The sequence below is a fragment of the Anabrus simplex genome, chromosome 2 (genome assembly GCF_040414725.1).
Source record: "Anabrus simplex isolate iqAnaSimp1 chromosome 2, ASM4041472v1, whole genome shotgun sequence".
Taxonomy (NCBI): domain Eukaryota; kingdom Metazoa; phylum Arthropoda; class Insecta; order Orthoptera; family Tettigoniidae; genus Anabrus; species Anabrus simplex.
Window position 1 is genome coordinate 308,959,510 of NC_090266.1, and position 20,562 is coordinate 308,980,071.

At 41.8% G+C, this 20,562-nt stretch overlaps 1 protein-coding gene across 1 annotated transcript in view; it reads right to left on the bottom strand.

The window, feature by feature from the left end:
• Nucleotides 1-20,562, bottom strand: part of LOC136864075 (neutral amino acid transporter 9) — a 276,887-nt gene that overhangs the window by 127,419 nt on the left and 128,906 nt on the right. Inside the window, exon 2 of the mRNA XM_067140620.2 lies at nt 5,213-5,326. Within this exon, the coding sequence (XP_066996721.1) occupies nt 5,213-5,326 (114 nt within the window). The remainder of the gene's footprint in view (nt 1-5,212; nt 5,327-20,562) is intronic.

Sequence of the window (20,562 nt, forward strand, 5' to 3'; positions counted from 1 at the left end):
GGGAATGTTCTATTGTATAAGTTTGTAAACCTTAAGTGTTTGTAAATTTTTTTATGTGCTGAGGTTGTCAGCACTTCTACGGCTTCCTTCTTGCTTATGTTATGGACCAATCAGAAATTCTGGTGTATATTTTTGTAGCCAATTAAAATTGGGGGTGTGTAGAGGCATTCGGCCTAGGTGAAGAGAGTTCTGGAACCTTCCCCTCTGCTATAAAATGCTGGGCGCTGTAGGGCCGTATTGTCATCTTCATCACCCCGGTCTAAGTGTGTGTACAGCATAGTAGGGGGCAGGGCAGCCTTGCCGTCTTCGGAAAGCCCATCAGCTCAAGGTAATGGCAGACATCTTTTAATATGTGATAGCTCCAGGCAATTAAATTGAGGGGAAGGTTTCAAGCTTCTTTCTTAATGTAAAATTCTAAAGTTTAATATCATCTTTTAAATGTAAATTTTTAGCCAAGTCTGAAGACCTTGTTCAATCCCTGCTGGGAAATATGTAACATACGGAATGAAGAGTGTTCACCGTCTATTAATTCCCGTTCAACTTGGTATGGGGGTGACTATGATTTTATAAAACTCTAAATTCGTCTAAACAATTTTGGTACCTACTTAATATGTCACCATCTAGTCACTCCTCTGTAGTATAGGCTTAGCCTCTGTAACTTCGGGCCATAAGCCCATGTAGGATTTTAAGTGTATTTCCAAAGGAGTGCACGTGTTTCAACTCCTAGCATTTTGTTTATGGCTGATCGTCCTAAACGTTTTCTTTTGTACTTCTAGACCATTTAGAATGGGCACTCATTGCTGCTGTTAAATTCTCATTATTTATAGACGGGTGTGTAACAGACTGTTCGAGCTGAAGTGACCGTAAACACAGTTTTTGAAATTTATCTCGTGTAAATTTGGATAAGAAATTGGTGCCTCGAAGAGGCTGGATTGTATTAATGTTTGAAGCTCAAAGTACTGTACGATGTAAGTGAGTGGAGCAAGAATGCTCTCTGAAACATTGTACCTTTAGAGCAACCATGCTCATTCATTTGTAAACTATTGTATCGAAAACCTTCCCCATTGTACCTGATTTTTGACTTTGTCATTGTTATTATCAGAGCTGTCGATCTCACCGTTATTCCCTTTAACTGTTATTTGTTGTTCATTCAGATTACATATCAAATTTTAAAACCAAAGAAAAAAGAAAGAAATAACATTTCAATATTTAGTGCTTTAACTTATACTTTGATCTTTTCTCTGTCCATCGATTCAGCCATTCCGGGCTTGTGCCTATGCAATAGACCTGTTAATGTCATATGTTACGTCCACACGTTATGTCAACCGCTTAGACTGGTTCTGATGGTTCGGTCAGCTTCCGCTTCGAACGCTAGCGTTGTGCCACGTCCTGGGAGCTATCTGGTGGCGAATGAACATACCATTTCCACTTCTATTATAACGTCTAAATTCAAGGAATCATTGTTTAAGAAGCCTTTCTCGTGGTCAGTCGAGACTTCTGAGGACGCAGAGCACAGTTCTTTGCAAAACGTAAAGAATTTCACGTTGTTTTCTTGACACGGCATAAGCCCAAAAGCCAATACAGTATCATGTCTATAAGTACGGGCCGTGAAACCATCAATGGCAATAATAATAATAATAATAATAATAATAATAATAATAATAATAATAATAATAATAATAATAATAATAATCACTCGCATCCTGATCTCCCTTGGACGGGGCTCCAGTCGAGGAACAGCGAGCGGAGGGATAGGTAATCACAACTAAACTCGCTATGTGTAGACCACGCCCGGCACACCGGGAAGGAAGGGGGTCCTGTGGTCGGAGTCAGGACCGTGCGCTTCGGACGTGCGGTCGTCGTCGCCCCGAGCGGGAACCTGGGTCGCCCTTCCATGTCGTCAAGACCACTTGACGACGCTCCGAGACTTCTGGCAGAACTTCAACCCAAAGGAAGACTTGGACAACGCTCCATCCCTACCAGAAGTGATCTACCCGGATCAAGTAGACGTCATCCGACAAAGATAGGCACCCTAGGACATCCTAGATGGTGATCATACCATCGACTCAGGCTCCACATCCGGCACCCCGGACGACCAGCGGGACAACGTCAGTAACATCAAAGACGAGTGGGACGATTTCGACGCCAGCTTCATTAGACCTCTGCCACGCCGCGTCCCTAACCCGGATCCCCTCCACCCTCCCATTCTTCTCCCACGCCCGCAGCATACGAGATACGTATCCGTATCCGTACCGCTACCACACGAAGCCCCCTATCTGGACTCCGCACTTGGGAATTATGCCTCTCGCATTATTTCCCAGGGGGTGTACCTTCCGAAACCGTGGGATGCCCCCTGCGTCTTTCGGGCAACTCGTCCTTCACCTCTTCTGGATGAGGTCATTGCGGATCTCCTTCAACACCAGAACATCCAACGAACTCATGCTACATCAGCATTCCCTGTCTTCCTTGTCACCAAGGACGACACATCTGTCCGAGTCATATGCGACTTATCAGCCTGGACTCCCTACATTCAAAAGCACCCCTTCAGTCTTCAAGGGCCCGCTCAGGCGTTGCAACACATTCCTCCTCATCACTCTGCTATCAAGCTAGATTTGAAGAGTGGCTTCTACCAATTGCCTCTTAATCACCAGTCCCGCCACAACTACGGCATTTATTATCGCCGCCAAACTTATTCCTATTATTATTATTATTATTATTATTATTATTATTATTATTATTATTATGGGAAGCATTAAGAAAAGCATCGGTGAGTGAAGATACAGTCGATATCCTACGATCTACATACTACCGGACGAGTTGGCCGTGCGGTTAGGGGCGCGCGGCTGTGAGCTTGCATCCGGGAGATAGTGGGTTCGGATCCCATTGTCGGCAGCCCTGAAGATGGTTTTCCGTGGTTTCCTATTTTCTCACCAGGCAAATGCTGGAGCTGTGCCTTACTTAAAGCCACAACCGCTTCCTTCCAACTCCTAGGCCTTCCCTATCCCATCGTCGCCATAAGACCTATCCGTGTCGGTGCGATGTAAAGCCACTAGCAAAAAAAGGTCTACCGGGCGAGTTGGCCGTGCGCGTAGAGGCGCGCGGCTGTGAGCTTGCATCCGGGAGATAGTAGGTTCGAATCCCACTATCAGCAGCCCTGAAAATGGTTTTCCGTGGTTTCCCATTTCACACCAGGCAAATGCTGGGGCTGTACCTTAATTAAGGCCACGGCCGCTTCCTTCCAACTCCTAGGCCTTTCCTATCCCATCGTCGCCATAAGACCTATCTGTGTCGGCGCGACGTAAAGCCCCTAGCAAAAAAAGGTCTACATACTCAAATAATAAGTGCTGAATTTAAAGTGGAAGTCACCCCTGCAGAGAATTCTACACAACTGCAGGTTTGTTGCAGGGTGGTTGTACACTGACTGACAGAGCAAATGCAACACCAAGAAGGAGTGGTCAGAACTTTATGCCAATTGCAGGGTAGACTGACGTCACTGAGGTATGCTCATGATGTGAAATGCGCCGCTGTGCTGCGCACGTAGCGAACGATAAATGGGACACGGCGTTGGCGAATGGCCCACTTCGTACCGTGATTTCTCAGCCGACAGTCATTGTAGAACGTGTTGTCGTGTGCCACAGGACACGTGTATAGCTAAGAATGCCAGGCCGCCGTCAACGGAGGCATTTCCAGCAGACAGACGACTTTACGAGGGGTATGGTGATCGGGCTGAGAAGGGCAGGTTGGTCGCTTCGTCAAATCGCAGCCGATACCCATAGGGATGTGTCCACGGTGCAGCGCCTGTGGCGAAGATGGTTGGCGCAGGGACATGTGGCACGTGCGAGGGGTCCAGGCGCAGCCCGAGTGACGTCAGCACGCGAGGCTCGGCGCATCCGCCGCCAAGCGGTGGCAGCCCCGCACGCCACGTCAACCGCCATTCTTCAGCATGTGCAAGACACCCTGGCTGTTCCAATATCGACCAGAACAATTTCCCGTCGATTGGTTGAAGGAGGCCTGCACTCCCGGCGTCCGCTCAGAAGACTACCATTGACTCCACAGCATAGACGTGCACGCCTGGCATGGTGCCGGGCTAGAGCGACTTGGATGAGGGAATGGCGGAACGTCGTGTTCTCCGATGAGTCACGCTTCTGTTCTGTCAGTGATAGTCACCGCAGACGAGTGTGGCGTCGGCGTGGAGAAAGGTCAAATCCGGCAGTAACTGTGGAGCGCCCTACCGCTAGACAACGCGGCATCATGGTTTGGGGCGCTATTGGGTATGATTCCACGTCACCTCTAGTGCGTATTCAAGGCACGTTAAATGCCCACCGCTACGTGCAGCATGTGCTGCGGCCGGTGGCACTCCCGTACCTTCAGGGGCTGCCCAATGCTCTGTTTCAGCAGGATAATGCCCGCCCACACACTGCTCGCATCTCCCAACAGGCTCTACGAGGTGTACAGATGCTTCCGTGGCCAGCGTACTCTCCGGATCTCTCACCAATCGAACACGTGTGGGATCTCATTGGACGCCGTTTGCAAACTCTGCCCCAGCCTCGTACGGACGACCAACTGTGGCAAATGGTTGACAGAGAATGGAGAACCATCCCTCAGGACACCATCCGCACTCTTATTGACTCTGTACCTCGACGTGTTTCTGCGTGCATCGCCGCTCGCGGTGGTCCTACATCCTACTGAGTCGATGCCGTGCGCATTGTGTAACCTGCATATCGGTTTGAAATAAACATCAGTTATTCTTCCGTGCCGACTCTTTTTTTTCCCCAACTTTCATCCCTTTCGAACCACTCCTCCTTGGTGTTGCATTGTCACTGTCAGTCAGTGTACATCACCACTACTGTTCAACATTTATTTAGATTCCTGCTTACGGAAATGGTCCAGGAAACGAGGTTCTACAGGAATTTCGATGAATCAAAACCACTTAGTATTTGCAGACAGCCAGGTGATAGACTCTAAAGATACTTTCATATATGATTAGGAACTTAACTGAGGAATACAAAAAGTGGGGACTGAGTGTAAAGTACAGTGAATCCCAGTACATCCCGCTGGGGACAAACGCTGACAAATGCTACAGATCGGTAATGATGAAACTAAGAACAAACTCATATGAATTGTTGTTGTTGTTGTTGTTGTTGTTGCAGAAAGAAAGTATGGAACACATGGTGATTTTTGTCCTCATTGGACACACTTGCACTGTACTAACCTGGCTGGCGTCGCTATTCGAGGTGTGTCTCGGACGAGGCATGCCCGGCTGTCGTGGTAGGTAGGTGCGGTGTCGAAGTCGCTTGTCTCCGAGTCTGGAAACATGCATGGTGCTCTGTAGAAAAAAGATATAAAGCACGATTAAATAGGGAAAATCTCTCATAAATGTTGTATATCTCACTAAAACCCATTATATCTAACATTCATAAAACATTATTTTGCAAGGCATTTAAGAACAAAATCATAAGCACAATGATTTCGCAGAAAAATGGCAAAAGGAGTGCAGCAAATATGGTCATTTCAGACGGTTGCTGAACAAAATTAACTTTGACAAAAGAGCGTTCCACCTAACAAAATGCTGGTTGATACTCGGCGTTATAGGCACACTCTAATGTAGGCGTCTTCAAACGCAATAATTCGGGCCAGGGCGCACACGGAAGCCCATCGTCCTTGCTCAGCGCTGGTCATACATTTCCCCTCCGCTCATGAGTTCATGCTTTCGCTTAGCAGTAACAACTCAATAAGCCCCCGATATCAAGAAGTTATCCTCGAAGAAAGTCAAAGATACGAACTACATTCTCAACCGAAAGACAATCATTGTTCTCTATTACAGGTTATTATTGTTCGTTGTGTTCATTATTTTGATTGATGAATGTTTTTTCATTATACTGGCTGACTGTCTTGGGATTAACTACTTATATTATAGCTATGGTCGTAATTTCAGCATTTTATTGGGGAGGGGGGCAAGGATTACCGGCGGGTACATAGGTCTTCCTTTCTGAGAGCAATTTGCGACCACAAAATTATTCCTAATATTTTCTATCTTTCCTTTAATATTCTGTGTTAATAAATTTAATTTGATATCTAAACATCTGTAAAGTAAAGAAATTCACACAGAATGTTAAAAGTAGACGTAATTAAAATGCATTTGTTATTTGTCCTGTTTTTGTTCTTAAAAGTAAGAATCAAGCAGCCACCATTGACAAAAACAAACGTTTTCTAAATTTTTACATTACCTGATCACATCGTATTTTTACACAAAATGAAGTCTCCTCTTCCGATTTGAATTAAAGTCATTAATTACTTTTGAAAAGGGAACAGAAGTACTCCTTTTCGTACTCAAAAAAGCCAAATAGGCTAACCTCCCCTGGGCGATCGTGTTCCTGCAATATATTTTTAAACGTTGCAAGCATGAAAAACACCTCTCACAGTTTGCTGAATTCATTGTAAGCGCAAAAAAAACAAATGGGTAAGTTGAAAAATGAGAGTAAACACACTTTTCAAATACTTCTCTCGAAAAACGGCAACTGTATCATGGATATATTTGTTTTTTGATTCTTCCATTTCGTAAAGCAAAACACTGCAGCTCCAACAGTAAGAGTTTTTTGTCCAAAGTGTAATATTTACAAACATATTTTACTCTGGCCCGTCTACTTCGCCTCCATTTAGATCTTGTCTTAAATGGTTGAGAACAACCAAGTAATTTCCTTGAAGTCTGATCTCTATCTCTTGATTAAGTACCGGTAGGGCAATAAAATGAAATATCGTTGTAGCTTTGTAGTACTGTTGTACAGTCTCAATTGGAGCTTTAATCCCACTGCCAATCTTAGCAACTTTGCTGTCCTAAATCCACATTTCTCTTCTACCTCCGCGCGTTGATTGAACAATATTGAGTAAAAAATTATTTAGATCTAAAAGATCGTAAAATATTAAGTGTCCTGTTGTTCAGTGATTTTACAACTTCGTAGGTCACACTGCTGACTGTAGGGCTTTTGTTAACGTCACAATGCGTTAGAACTCTTTCCGAGTAAAAGCAAATTATATGAAAAGTTGAAATCCTTCATGCTCGTTAACATAACATTGGCTTGTTTACCGCTGGCGTGATCAGTCCCTGAAATTTCTTGTACAGCTGAAAGAGTGCCTTCAAAGTTATCTAACAAATATATACCCTACCAATTTATTTACAAGCAAGATTAATAGTATTAGTAAAATCTTAAAAATGTTTTTACATAAAGAAAAATTTTTGACTTAAAATAGTGTAAAACACATTAAGCAAACTTTCACATATTAAACCTAAGGAAAAAAATACGGTAGAGAGTTTCAATCAATCAATCAATCAATCAATCAATCAATCAATCAATCAATCAATCAATCAATCAATCAATCAATCAATCAATCAATCAATCAATCAATCAATCAATCAATCAATCAATCAATCAATCAATCAATCAATCAATCAATCAATCAATCAATCAATCAATCAATCAATCAATCAATCAATCAATCAATCCTGATCTGCATTTAGGGCAGTCACCCAGGTGGCAGATTCCCTGTCTGTTGTTTTCGTAGCCTTTTCTTGAATTATTTCAAAGAAATTGGAAATTTATTGAACACCTCCCTTGGCAAGTTATTCCAAACCCTAACTCCCCTTCCTATAAACGAATATTTGTCCCAAATTTTCCTCTTGAATTCCAACTTTATCTTAGCTTACCATTTAGTTATTCATAATATTGAAGAATGCAGCAGATCAGAACAGTAATTAAATATAACTACAGGAGGTGCACGAAACAAACATTACTACTACTAAAATGTTTTAACTCCTGCCCTGAAGGGGGAGGCGGGCCTCTCAGACGGTGACGCCGTCTCTCAGGCCGGGAGATTTGTGACGGTAAAGGAGATGCTCAGAGAAATTGAGGGGATTGGCGGGTGTGGTCTACACTAGGAACTGTCCCGGCATTCGCCTTAGTGCAGGAGAATGGTAAACTACGAAAACCATTCTCAGAATAGCCGACGGTTGGGGCCAGTCGTGAGGTCCAGCCCTTTCCCGTCTCCCGAATGCAGAGGCGTAGAGCCGTGGCCACCCCTTCTCCGCTCGGTTGGCCGGTCAGAGTGCAGAGCTGTTGGACCACGGACAAGCCGTGGCCACTTTTGGGCCAAGACCAACTCTGCATCTACCGACCACACAAACATTACTCTGTGACATAACCAGTGTCTTCACCGCTCTGCAAATACGCGTGCGGTACGTAATCTGAAATCCGATCATCAAGGCAGTTGCGTAGAGCCACAGGCGAGATAGGGTTTTCTCCGGGTACTCCGGTTTTTTCTGTCATCTTCCATTCCGATGACACTCTCCGATGTCATTTCATTTCATCTGTTAGTCATTAATCATTGTTTAGTTAGGTGGTGTGTTGCATGTGGAGCTGGCGATCCGCCCATGTGCAAGGTGCTACAAAGTAGATTTAGAAGTAGTTAAGTAGTAAGTAGTTAGTGTCTAGCTATAGTCTGTGAGTGTTTATTTTATTGGAACATTGTAACTGGGCGAAAGCCTGTTATGTTCAGTTCAATAAATTCATTCATTCATTCATTCATTAATCATTGCCTCAGATGAGTGCGACAGGTTTCAGAAGCCGGCACGATTTCTATCGTCACCGCTAGATGGAGGCTTCATTCATTCCATTCCTGACCCGGTCGAATGACTGGAAACACGTGAGGATTTTCAAAGGCTTAGCAGTGGCGGCTATACACCGAGAAAGCTAAATGGGACATGTAAGGCGTTTCAAACGCGGTGTTCCCCAAACCAGCAGATACGAGCACTGTACTCCCATCACGCTTCCCCGTGCGTTTGCTTTGGCTGTTGTCGCACAGCTGTGGCCCGCTCAGCCCAGCTGGCTCTGTGATTACCAAGTGGGCAGCCCGCCTGAACACGCCTGCTCTAGTGTGCAGAAAAAAAAACCAAAGCAGAGTCATCTCAGTACAAGCCATGAAGGCCCTTGGAGGGGTGGAAGGTCAAGGCTTCCACCATTGTTAACCTCGGCACTTGATGGGGTAGAGTGGTTAGCTCTACGCCCGGCCACCTTTGCCCCCAGGAAATAACCTGGTACCCATTTTTGGTGTAGGCCGAGTGTACCTTCCTGACGGGGATTCGAACCCACGTCCTTCCGAGCGAACCGAGCACGCCTTTACCGCCTCGGCAGGCAGCCCCTCCTAGTGTGCAGTAACCACGCGAAAGAGCGGTTCTTGCCGTAAATGGTGGTTGGTACTCTACAAATTCCATAAGGGTCTTCAGGCCATCCATCCTGACCTGCTGATGTACAGGGTTGTCCTGGAAGTTCTCAATGTTTTATTAGATGTAATTGGAACGCATTTTATGGACCTAAGACAATGAGCCTGCCCCAGCTGTAAGCCAATAGTTCGCGGCCTGGGGAATGCAATGCGAGCGCTATATGCGTCATAACTCCGGTCCTGGTATCGGTACCTGGTAGGGTTCAATATTAATTGGGTGGGCCTACCATTATTTCTACAAAAATGCTGATGAATAATCTATTGACATGAAGAGAATGTGGTACTAAATCAATAGAATCTCCAGGGTATAGTGCGCATTGGTATCACCTAAATATCACTATAAAATTTGTCACAAATGGAACATAATAATTACTTTTACACATATCAAGTGAAAAATCCCTGGCAAATTAAGAAATATGTTTTTTGGAAAATATTAATACGTACTTACCAACTTTGCAAGTATATTTGGTGTTGCGCTCATAGTGACACACGTATGTCTTTTGTCTTACACTTTGAACAATTCCGTGTGTGATATCTGTGTTCACTGAAGTTCTTTGCTTTCGTTTCATTCTTCACTTGTCAATGACATCATTTCATGAATTGTATCGCGATATGCTATATTTAATAGGCGACAAAATGGTATGGCCAATGTACATAAGAAAAATTCAGTGGACTAGTGATTTATTGGTCCATTTCTTTCGAACAGAAATAAAAATATTTATTGGTCCAGGGATCATGCTATTTTTCTTTTGACCTCCATTTTGCTGTTTGTACTGGCCAAAGATAATGAGAATCTACAGACATAGCACTCCCATTCCACGGTGCTAGCCCTGGACCTGAAGAAAATAACAAAAGACGGCACCAGCAGCGTAGTACGACATAGACCAGTCCTGTCTACAAGCCTTAAGTATGTTTTCAAATTTCTCAAATAACGACGGTATTTCTTAATTTGCCAGGGATTTTTCACTTGATATGTGTAAAAGCAATTATTATGTTCCATTTGTGACAAATTTTATAGTGATATTTGGGTGATACCTTTGCGCATCATACCCCAATCTCCATACTTCCAAAACAAATAAAACACTTAAGAAAGAGAATGTGTGGCGTACAGGGATGCTGTAGTAGAAACAGCCAGGGAATGCCTAGGAACAACTATGTATGAATTTGGGAAAAAAGCGAAAACCTTGGTGGAGTGAGAACGTGAGAGCAGCTTGTAAGCGTAGAAAAAGAAATAAGAAAGAAATGCGTATCAGAAATGGCTCCAAACAAGGGCTGTTTGCAGACAGGGCACGTAGACGAAACAAAGAGAGTGAAACGATGAATCCAAAAAGTTGTGCGAAGTTTTTGGTAACAAACATCTTAGGAAAGGAAGCAAAAAAGGAAATGATTGGTGTTTTGAGTAAATCAGGTGAACTCATAATAGATCCCAGAGAATCACTGGACAGGTGGAAGGAATATTTTGAAAATCTTCTCAACGTAGAAGTAAATCTTCCTGTTGACGTCGCGAACAACCGAGCGCATGGGGACGAGGACAACGTTGTTGGTGAAATTACGCTTGAGAAAGTGGAAAGGATGAAAAATAAACTCCATTGTTATAAAGCATCAGGAATAGATTAAATTAGACCTGAAGTGGTGAAATATAGTCGGAAGGCAGCAATGAAATGGCTTCATAGAGTAATAAGATTAGCATGGAGTGTTAGTAAGGTGCAATACCTTGTAATTGGACAAAATCCGTAATTGCTCCTATATATAAGCAAGGGAACAGAAAGGATTGCAACAACTATCGAAGTATCTCATTGATCAGTATACCAGGCAAGGTGTTCACTGGCATCTTGGAAGTGAGGGTGGGATCAGTGGTTGAGAGTAAGTTGGATGAAAACCAGTGTGGTTTCAGACCACAAAGGGACTGTCAGGATCAGAATTTCAGTATGCCCCAGGTAACTGAAAATGTTGCGAGAGGAATAGGCAGTTATATTCATGTTTCGTAAATCAAGTGAAGGCATATTCCATATGGAATAAGGCTCTTCAAGCCATCCATCCTTACCTGCTGATGTACTGGGTTGTCCTGAAAGTTCTCAATGTTTTATTAGATGAAAATGGAACGCATTTTATGGACCTAAGGAAATGAGCCTGCCGTAGCTGTGGGCTAATGGTTCGCAACCTGGGGAATGCAATGCGAGCGTTATATGCGTCATAAGAAAGAAATAAAGAAAGAATGATCTAGAGAAGTCATATGACAGAGTACCGAGGGAAAAGATGTTAGCCGTACTGGGGAACTATGGGATTAAGGATAGATAATTAAAATCGATCAAAGACATTTATTTTGACAATTGGCCTGCAGTTAGAATGCATGGTAGGACGAGTTCTTGGTTCAAGGTATTTACACGAGTTAGACAAGACAGTAATCTTTAATTTTTTTGTTCATAGCATACATGTATCATCTGCTGAAATGTATTACTGCAAGTGGCAGGGAGGGATTCAATTAGGTGAAAATGTAATAAGCAGTGTGTCCTATGCTGACGATTCAGTCTTAATGGCAGGTTGTGCCGAAAGCCTGCAGTATGATATCCTGGAACCTGAAAATAGGTGCAAGGAGTATGGTATGGAAATTACCCTTTCCAAGACTAAATTGTTGTCAGTAGGTAAGCCATCCAAGAGAATTGAATGCTAGATTGGGTATAAAAAGCTGGAAATATTTAGGATGTATGTTCTAGCAGGACGGTAGTATAGCAAGTGAGATTGGAGCAAATGCAGTAAAGCTGATGCAGTGAGCTCACAGTTGCGATCAACAGTTTTTCGTAAGAAGGAAGTCAGCTCCCGGACGACACTATCTTTACGTCGGTCTGTTTTTAGACCAACTTTGATTTACGGGAATGAAAGCTGGGTGGACTCAGGATATCTTATTCATAATTTAGAAGTAAGAGGCATGAAAGCAGTGTGTATGATTGCTGGTACAAACATGTGGGAGGAGGGAGACAGGAGGGCACACGGAATAAGATGATAAAGGATAAGTTAGGAATGAACTCGATGGATGGAGCTGCACGCATAAACCGGCTGCAGTTGTGGGTCATGTGAGGCGAATGGAGGAGTATAGGCTACGTAGGAGAATAACGGACTCTGTTATGGAGGGTAAGAGAAGTTGAGGACCGAGCTAGTGGCTGTGCGGTTAAGGGCGCTTAGCTATGAGCTTGCATCTGGAAGATAGTGGGTTGGAGCCCCACTGTCGGCAGCCCTGAAGATGGCTTTTGGTGGTTTCCCATTTTCACACCAAGCAAATCCTTAATTGAGACCACGGTCGCTTCCTTCCCACTTGCAGGCCATTCCTATCTCATTGTCGCCATAAGACCTATCAGTGTCGGTGCGATGTAAAGCAAATTGTAAAAAAAAAAAATGTAGAGGGAGACCAAAATGACGATGGTTAGACTCGCTTTGTAATGATTTAAATATAAGAGGTACAGAAGTAAACTAAGCCAGATAATTAGTTACAAACAGATGATTGTGGCGGCGTTTTGTAATTTCACAGAGGCTTTCTGACTGAATACTGAAAGGTTTTATCAGTCTATGAAGATGTATGTATGTATGTATGTATGTATGTATGTATGTATGTATGTATGTATGTATGTATGTATGTATGTATGATGTTAACAGATGTACCACTGAAACGTGATCACTACTACACTATACAAATCAAGCAAGTGACAGAAATGTTGGCCTACGCTGCTGCCGGTCCCCCATCACGAATCCCTCAACGAGCTGGTCGAAATTTAGTGGAAAAAGCTACATAATTCCCAGTTGTTTGAGACAACAGCCATTCCAGTCTCAACTCGACTGCCCACTGTCGCACCCTCTAACTTCCAAGTCTGCATAACTACAACGCGCCAAAAAATAACTCGTGACAGTAGTAAAGTTATAGAAGACTAGTAATTGTGAGAATAATCAGGGCTGTAATCCCCAAAATATTTACAGGGTATACTTTAAAGTTTGGCTACGACTAATCCCGATTTTCAGATTAGTGGTTGGCTCTTCATATACATCTGATTTTACGTAATATGATGGCTTACTCTTCTTAGTAATCACAATCATCGTTTTCAGATTTTATTTTATTTTTTGCTCAAACTATCAATATTCAACCAACAATCCATCTTCTTTGTTGCTGAACAGCGCGTTGTTTACTTGCAGTCACAAAGAAACTGTTTAAACGCTAAGACTCTCCACGACAGTGTTGCAAACTCATTAAATAATTTATATTCTGATGGAAAGAGGTTAGATCAATCCACAGCCAAAAAACTGTTCAATAGACCAATGTTTTATGATGTTATGTTATATGTATTTATAAAATATCCAAGGCTATTCAATGGCAGTACCATCCTATACAATAGGTAACTCTTTTTTAGACACTAGCAAATACGCCAGTAAAATGTATTGGTAATATAATATTGGTAGCAGTAAGTACCAATCGATCAGTCGGACATGCTCGATACTTCGCAATCTAAAGTCATGGCGGGTTGAACAGTGTTTGTAGGCTATCTTCTGCAACCAACGATTGCCGTCTATACACGTAACGACCGCGCGTGGATAGGTCGCTCCTAGCAACTTGCTAGATATTTCGATAGTACACATATTACAAGGTTCATGTTTATTATGAACGTAATGCTTCAGTAGGAATGTTAAAACTGAGTGGCAGAATAGCAAAATTAAATTAAATCAATAAAGCAAAGCAGAAGAAAAAAAAAAAAGAAATGGCGTATGGATTTTAGTGCCGGGCGTGTTCGAAGACAAGTTCGGCTCGCCAGATGCAGGTCTTTTGATTTGACTCCCGTAGTGACCTGCGCGTCGAGATGAGGATGAAATGATGATGAAGACGACACGAAGCCCCCGTGTCAGAGGAATTAACCAATTATGGATAAAATTCCTGATCCTGCCGGGAATCGAACCGGGACCCCTGTGACCAAGTGAAAAAGTCAGAAGGTATACTCGACTGAATGAAGTTAAGCAGAAGGCATATGACGTATATCCACGTATATCCTCCACTAGAGCCCTCAGAATAATGGGTCTTTAATAAGTTGATGAACATTAAACATGTTAGTTTATAAATTAATTTACGTAGACTCAGTTTGAAAGTCATCGCTGACACTGCATCGTTGATAAAGTGAAAAGTTTACGTCTGCATTAGGCGTGAATTACATTCTTCACCAGCCTAGCAGAACAAGTAGACTGAGATGGGCCGTATTTGACAAATAACCAAACAGACATTAGTGATTATACCGCACGCAGTAAAACAAACGACACTGAAATTATTACCCATCTGCTGTCCGCGTTTCCCTGGTAACGAAGTATTTGTTTGTTGTATATAATAGTTTGACATATTGTGAACTCAGTGTTGTATTGATTTCTTCAATTATGGTTCTCACAACAGAGGAGAGAAGGTGTATATCATGAAATATTATTTCCGGTCATATGGAGTGGGGCATCAGAATGGGCCGAGTTTGCTTCGTGTTAAAGAACATTTACAAGGAGTGATTTGATAGGGAGGCACCAACTGAGAGAAAAAACAATGTTAGCTCTCACTGACAAATTCCATCGTACGGGATGAGTCTTTTCTCCACGAAAGGGGACAACAGGACCCCAAGAACCTTCACCATAATGAGAATCATAAACGATTTCTTCAAAAGGTGTTACAGTCCCCAAAGCGTAGTCTACGACGAGTATTGCAAAACAGAAAATTGTAATTCTAACCTATCAACAAATCTATTGTATACCAACGACATTGCAACGGTGGAAAGGAGCTCGGACCACATCATTATGTAAAAAATAACAAAAATCCTACACATTGTAAATATTGTTAGAACAGCTCTGAAAACTCCACATTATAAATTAATTGTATAATAATTGTAACAAACTCTGTAATGAACTTCCATTTGCAGTGTAACAACTGTAAATTGTAAATATTGTATATAAAACATCATCATGTGAATCAACCGCAACAATCGTAACGAATCACCACTGTAAAAATACAGTAACATCTGTATAAAACTATTAAATCAATAAAGCACTTAGCTAAGAGGTCGAAACCTCCACCCATCTCCTTCACCGAATCAAACCTCCCCACCCATCTCCCAACTTCTTCAAATCTCCAAACCCGCCGAATCTCCTGGCTAGAGAGAAGGCGTTACCTTCTAGTTGGCCCGTCCCTCCGGAATGAAAACCTTTCCTAGGTCCTAGGTCTACGACGAACATCACTGATACTCGTTTTTAGTGATAGATCTGTCCGGTGGGTGTTGAACGAGCTCGGTGGATTTGGTACCATGTTCTAGTTGCTCAGCGTCAAACAGAAAGGGATGAGCGAGGCCGATTGCAGTATTGCAGTTGGGTGTTGTCCATGACCTTTGATGATCCAGATATCATATGGTAGACGGCTATCAAAGTATGAAAAATAACATCAGTGGAAGTATACATGACGTTTGGAGTAACGCAACAATATTGGCTACAATTTTTTATAAAATGGTAAATGATGCACATTATGGAACAATACCCACAATAATTAAAAATAACATACTGCATGCATGGGGACTTTAATAACCCCACTTGAGAATATAAATTATTTTCACAGGAAATACTATTTCAATACAGAGATTTTAAGCAGAATGTCTGTTTCTAGAGAATTAAAACTGTATTGTTTAAAATCCGGAGTGATTCAAAATTTAAAATGAGTGGTGTCGACAAAGACCCCGGGTATGTTCCGATTGTTAATGAGACTTGAAATCTCATAATTTACCTCGTGGAATGAATCCTTGACATTCCCAAAAGCGTATGAGAGACAGAGAAGACAGAGAGTAGAAAATAGGCTGAAGCTAACATCACAACCACACAGGACAGATCTGGATACAAGTTTACAGTAAATAAATCTCGGAACTGGACCGATCAACCCTTATCAGTATAAATATTTAAACTCTAGCAGTAAACGTAATCACGAAAAACCACAGCACTTGTTTATGTAGTTATCTGAATTATATTCGTTGGGCTCTTTCGCCTTCAGCGTCGGAGCAAGAGTAGAGATTGCCTCTCTGGCTTTTACTCAAAGGCCTTCCATTCGATTCTCGGTTCGTCCAAGGATTTCAATCCTGAATGGTAGGTCTACTCAGCCTCATAAGGTCAACTCAGTAGTTATTGACATGAAAGGCTGCAAACCCGGTCAAGGAAGCGAAGCAGTATGATAAAGAAGTTATTTCGCTGACTTCGTGATACCCGGATAACTGTAGCCATCTGTGTGGGTAGCAGTTGTCTTGCCAGACCAGAGGTCCTGAATGGCTTGCTTGTGCCATAAGTTAAGTTTCGTTTAGATTAATTTGTCAGAGGAGCCCTGCTTGTTACAACGAAATGGTATGTAATGGTAATTCTAGATAATGGAAATACGGAAAATATCGGACTAAAAATCTGCGGCTGTAACGCTTCTCTTTGCTCGATTGATCTGAACCTAGAGTCTGAAAACAGTTTCCATATAGAGTCGACACACGGAAAACTAAAATACGAGGAGAAGAATTCCGAATTTGTTAAGTACAATGGTAATTTCTCCAATAACTTCATCGAAGTTGTCAGCTTCATATAGCATCAAATCCATGCAAGAATTTAAACCAATACTGAGTTCATCGTTAAAGATACGCTCAGTGTTCAGCTGAAGTGTGCGGGTCACTTCCTGCGCAGCGTTGTGAACCACGGAGACAAGACGTTGAGAGGAGGATGGCGCGGCAGTGTTGTTTACAAAGAAGACGGCGCTCATGCGTAGCTTGGGAAGATAATGTTGAAGACGCGCCTTGCTGACAGAGGCCATATCAAGGTGATGACGACACACAAGAGCCCATTATTTGCAGGTCTTATAAATCAGTATTTCACAGCCTAACCCAATGGCTGAAATAATAATAATAATAATAATAATAATAATAATAATAATAATAATAATAATAATAATAATAATAATAATAACAACGTAAAGATAAGGCCTCCCTGTAGTTAACCTATCCTTTTTTCCCCTATTCTGTGTGCCATCTAGATTTACATCTTGGAACTTGGTGTAACCGTGATTGAATCGACCGACTGTTTCACGTACAAGTAGGCTACCCCTCTTGCACTATACTCCGCGCTACCTCGCAGGAACATTCGGAACCCTGTATTGCCGTGATAAATTTCGTTTTAGTGGTTAGTACCCCTTTTTCATGAAATATTAAGATGGCACTAAAATAATAATAATAATAATAATAATAATAATAATAATAATAATAATAATAATAATAATAATAATAATAAAATAATTATATATTATATTATATATTATTTAGTGTGGCTATTATAGCCTAGTGTAGTCCTATAAGACAGCCTTCCTGGCGGTGCCTGCCGTGCGTGGGAAACCGAGTTTCAGTAATATCGGGGACAGCATAAACATCCAGTCCCCGAGTCAAGGGAATTGACTACTGATGACGATGATGTCGTTGCTTGTTGTTTAAAGAGGCCTAACATCTAGGTCATCGGCCCAGTTAACTATTCACGATTCATATCCTACAACTCGGCCGTGAATCAAAACCGGGGATCCTGACAGCTGTTAGCCAAGACGCTGACCAGTGTAAATTCGTGTTCTCGTGACGAGGTGGTGCAGACCTTTTCAGGCACCCCCCCCCCCACTCACCAATTGAAATGACCTGCATGGACTACTTACCGGACCTCCTGCCAACCTTTAATTTCTTACAGAACCGGTAATCGAAGTGGGGCCTCCGAGGATGGCAGACAATAATGCTAACCGTGACACTACGGAGGTTGATACGCAAAAGTCACTTTACGTCATTATCAGTTAACTGCTCCAACCCGCCCAGCTATACCGTTAATTTTACGGCCTTTATCTTCCACTCCTCCAGGGTCACTCATGTCCAGCATGGAGATAGTTTTTCCTTTCTACATTTGAGCTATCCAACCTCGAATCATTGAAGGTACGCTGTTAGGCCGCTAAAATGTTCATCACCGAGCTCGATAGCTGCAGTCGCTTAAGTGCGGCCAGTATCCAGTATTCGGGAGATAGTAGGTTCGAACCCCACTGTCGGCAGCCCTGAAAATGGTTTTCCGTGGTTTCCCATTTTCACACCAGGCAAATGCTGGGGCTGTACCTTAATTAAGGCCACGGCCGCTTCCTTCCCACTCCTAGCCCTTTCGTGTCCCATCGTCACCGTAAGACCTATCTGTATCGGTGCGACGTAAAACAACTAGCAAAAAAAAAATGTTCATCGTCAAACATCATTTAAACTGTAAGGTACTGAAAATCATTTTAGGAATGGTAATAAGGGTATCATTATAGCCAAATACCTTAATTAAGGATATAGCCCCGGCATTTGTCTCGTGTAAATGTGGGAAAGCTTGGTAAACCATCCTAAGGGCTAAAGACCATTTCTGGAGCAGTCAACTTGCTCTGTATTAAGCTGTATCGTCAACTATCGTATTGTTCGCGTAGAACTGAAAATGTGTTCCCCTACCTTGACCCTCTCTTCAGTCTGTCCCCTGAATACCACCCAGTTATGTAACATTTATAGTAACATATAACGATGCTCTAGATAGATAGCAGTGGCTCGAGCATTTGATAATCGTTAAATTATGAAAGCGTCAGGCCATTACTTCTGACTACTCATCATCTGACAGCCTAGCAGATTGGTAACCAATATACTGGCAATTCTGGCGCTCAGCATAGAAAGTATGTAATACGTACTGAATATCATCTATGTCCAACATTTAATGGACATTTCTTGTTTAGTTTTACGAGCTGATACTTAGAGTGCAGAGTTGGTCAGTTTCTTTCATATCTTGTAGATGAACCTATTTACAAGAAAACCTAGCATCCAACTTCTTTAAAGTTACAAATATAGCATTTTAGAGTGTTCAGAGAACGCAATTCATCACGATAAATACGATGGCTAGCACAGTGTGATAGCACATATATTACACTTCCGCATTATGTTTATTACTAGCAGTTACCCGCGGCTTCGCTCGCGTAGATTTCGTAATTCGATAAAATTAATCGTTCCTCTGTACTGTACTAAGACACTATCTGAAAATCCCTAAAGTATAAATACTCACCGAAAAATTGGTTTTCATTTACCCCAGAAACACATTGTAAACCACGTTTGTAGTATTGGCTTTTGGGGCTAAGATGACCATGCGACACTGAACTGTACATGTGAGACACTTCTCTCAAGACGAAAAGAAAACATGTTTCTTATTTTTAAAGGAGATTTCAAACACCTGTTTTCATATCTGCAACATCTTCAGTTTTTGAGATATACAGTAAGTATCCCCATAAAAATTATTAAATTCTTTCACTTTCTTTCACCCTCCCCCTTAAGTGAATTTTCCGAAAACAAAAAACATGTGTTTCTTTATTTATAAAGGAGCTTCCAAATATCAATTATCACGACTGTAATATCTTCAGATTTTGAGATATATGTATCCTCACAAAAAATTCAACTCCTTTTTCACTCCCTCCCCCGAACCCCTAAGTTGATATTCCCCCCAAAATGCGTGTTTCTTTATTTTAAAAGGATATTCCAAATATCATTTTTCTCGTCTGTAACATCTTAAGTTTTTTTAAGATATAATTATCCTCATGCAAATATTTCTACTAATTTTTCAATTCTTTAAACTTCCATCCTTAAGTGGATTTTCCGAAAATGAAAGAATAAACGTTTATTTATTTTTAAAGGAGATTACAAATACCAATTATCACGGCTGTAACGTCCTCAGTTTTTGAGATAGTTTCTTCCTCATAAAAATAATTCAGCTCCTTCTTCAACCCACCCCCACAAGTTGATCCCCCCCCCCCCACAAAATGCGTGTTTCTTTATTTTTAAAGGAGATGCCAAATACCAATGTTCACGTCTGTAACATCTTTAGGTTTTTTTAGATATAACTATCCTCATCCAAATATTTCAACTAATATTTCAATTCTTTCAACACCCCCTTAAGTGGATTTTCCAAAAACGAAAGAACACGTGTTTCTTTATTTTTAAAGGAGATTCTAAATACCAATTTTCACGTCTATAACGTCTTTAGTATTTTAGATATAAGTATCCACATACAAACATTTCAACTAATTTTTCAATTATTTAAACCTCCTCTCCATCTAAGCGGATTTTCTGAAAACGGAAGAATACATGTTTATTTATTTTTACAGAAGATTCCAAATACCAATTCTTATGTCTGCAACATCTTTAGTTTCTGTAATACAAGTATCCTCATGCAAAGAATTCAACTAATTTT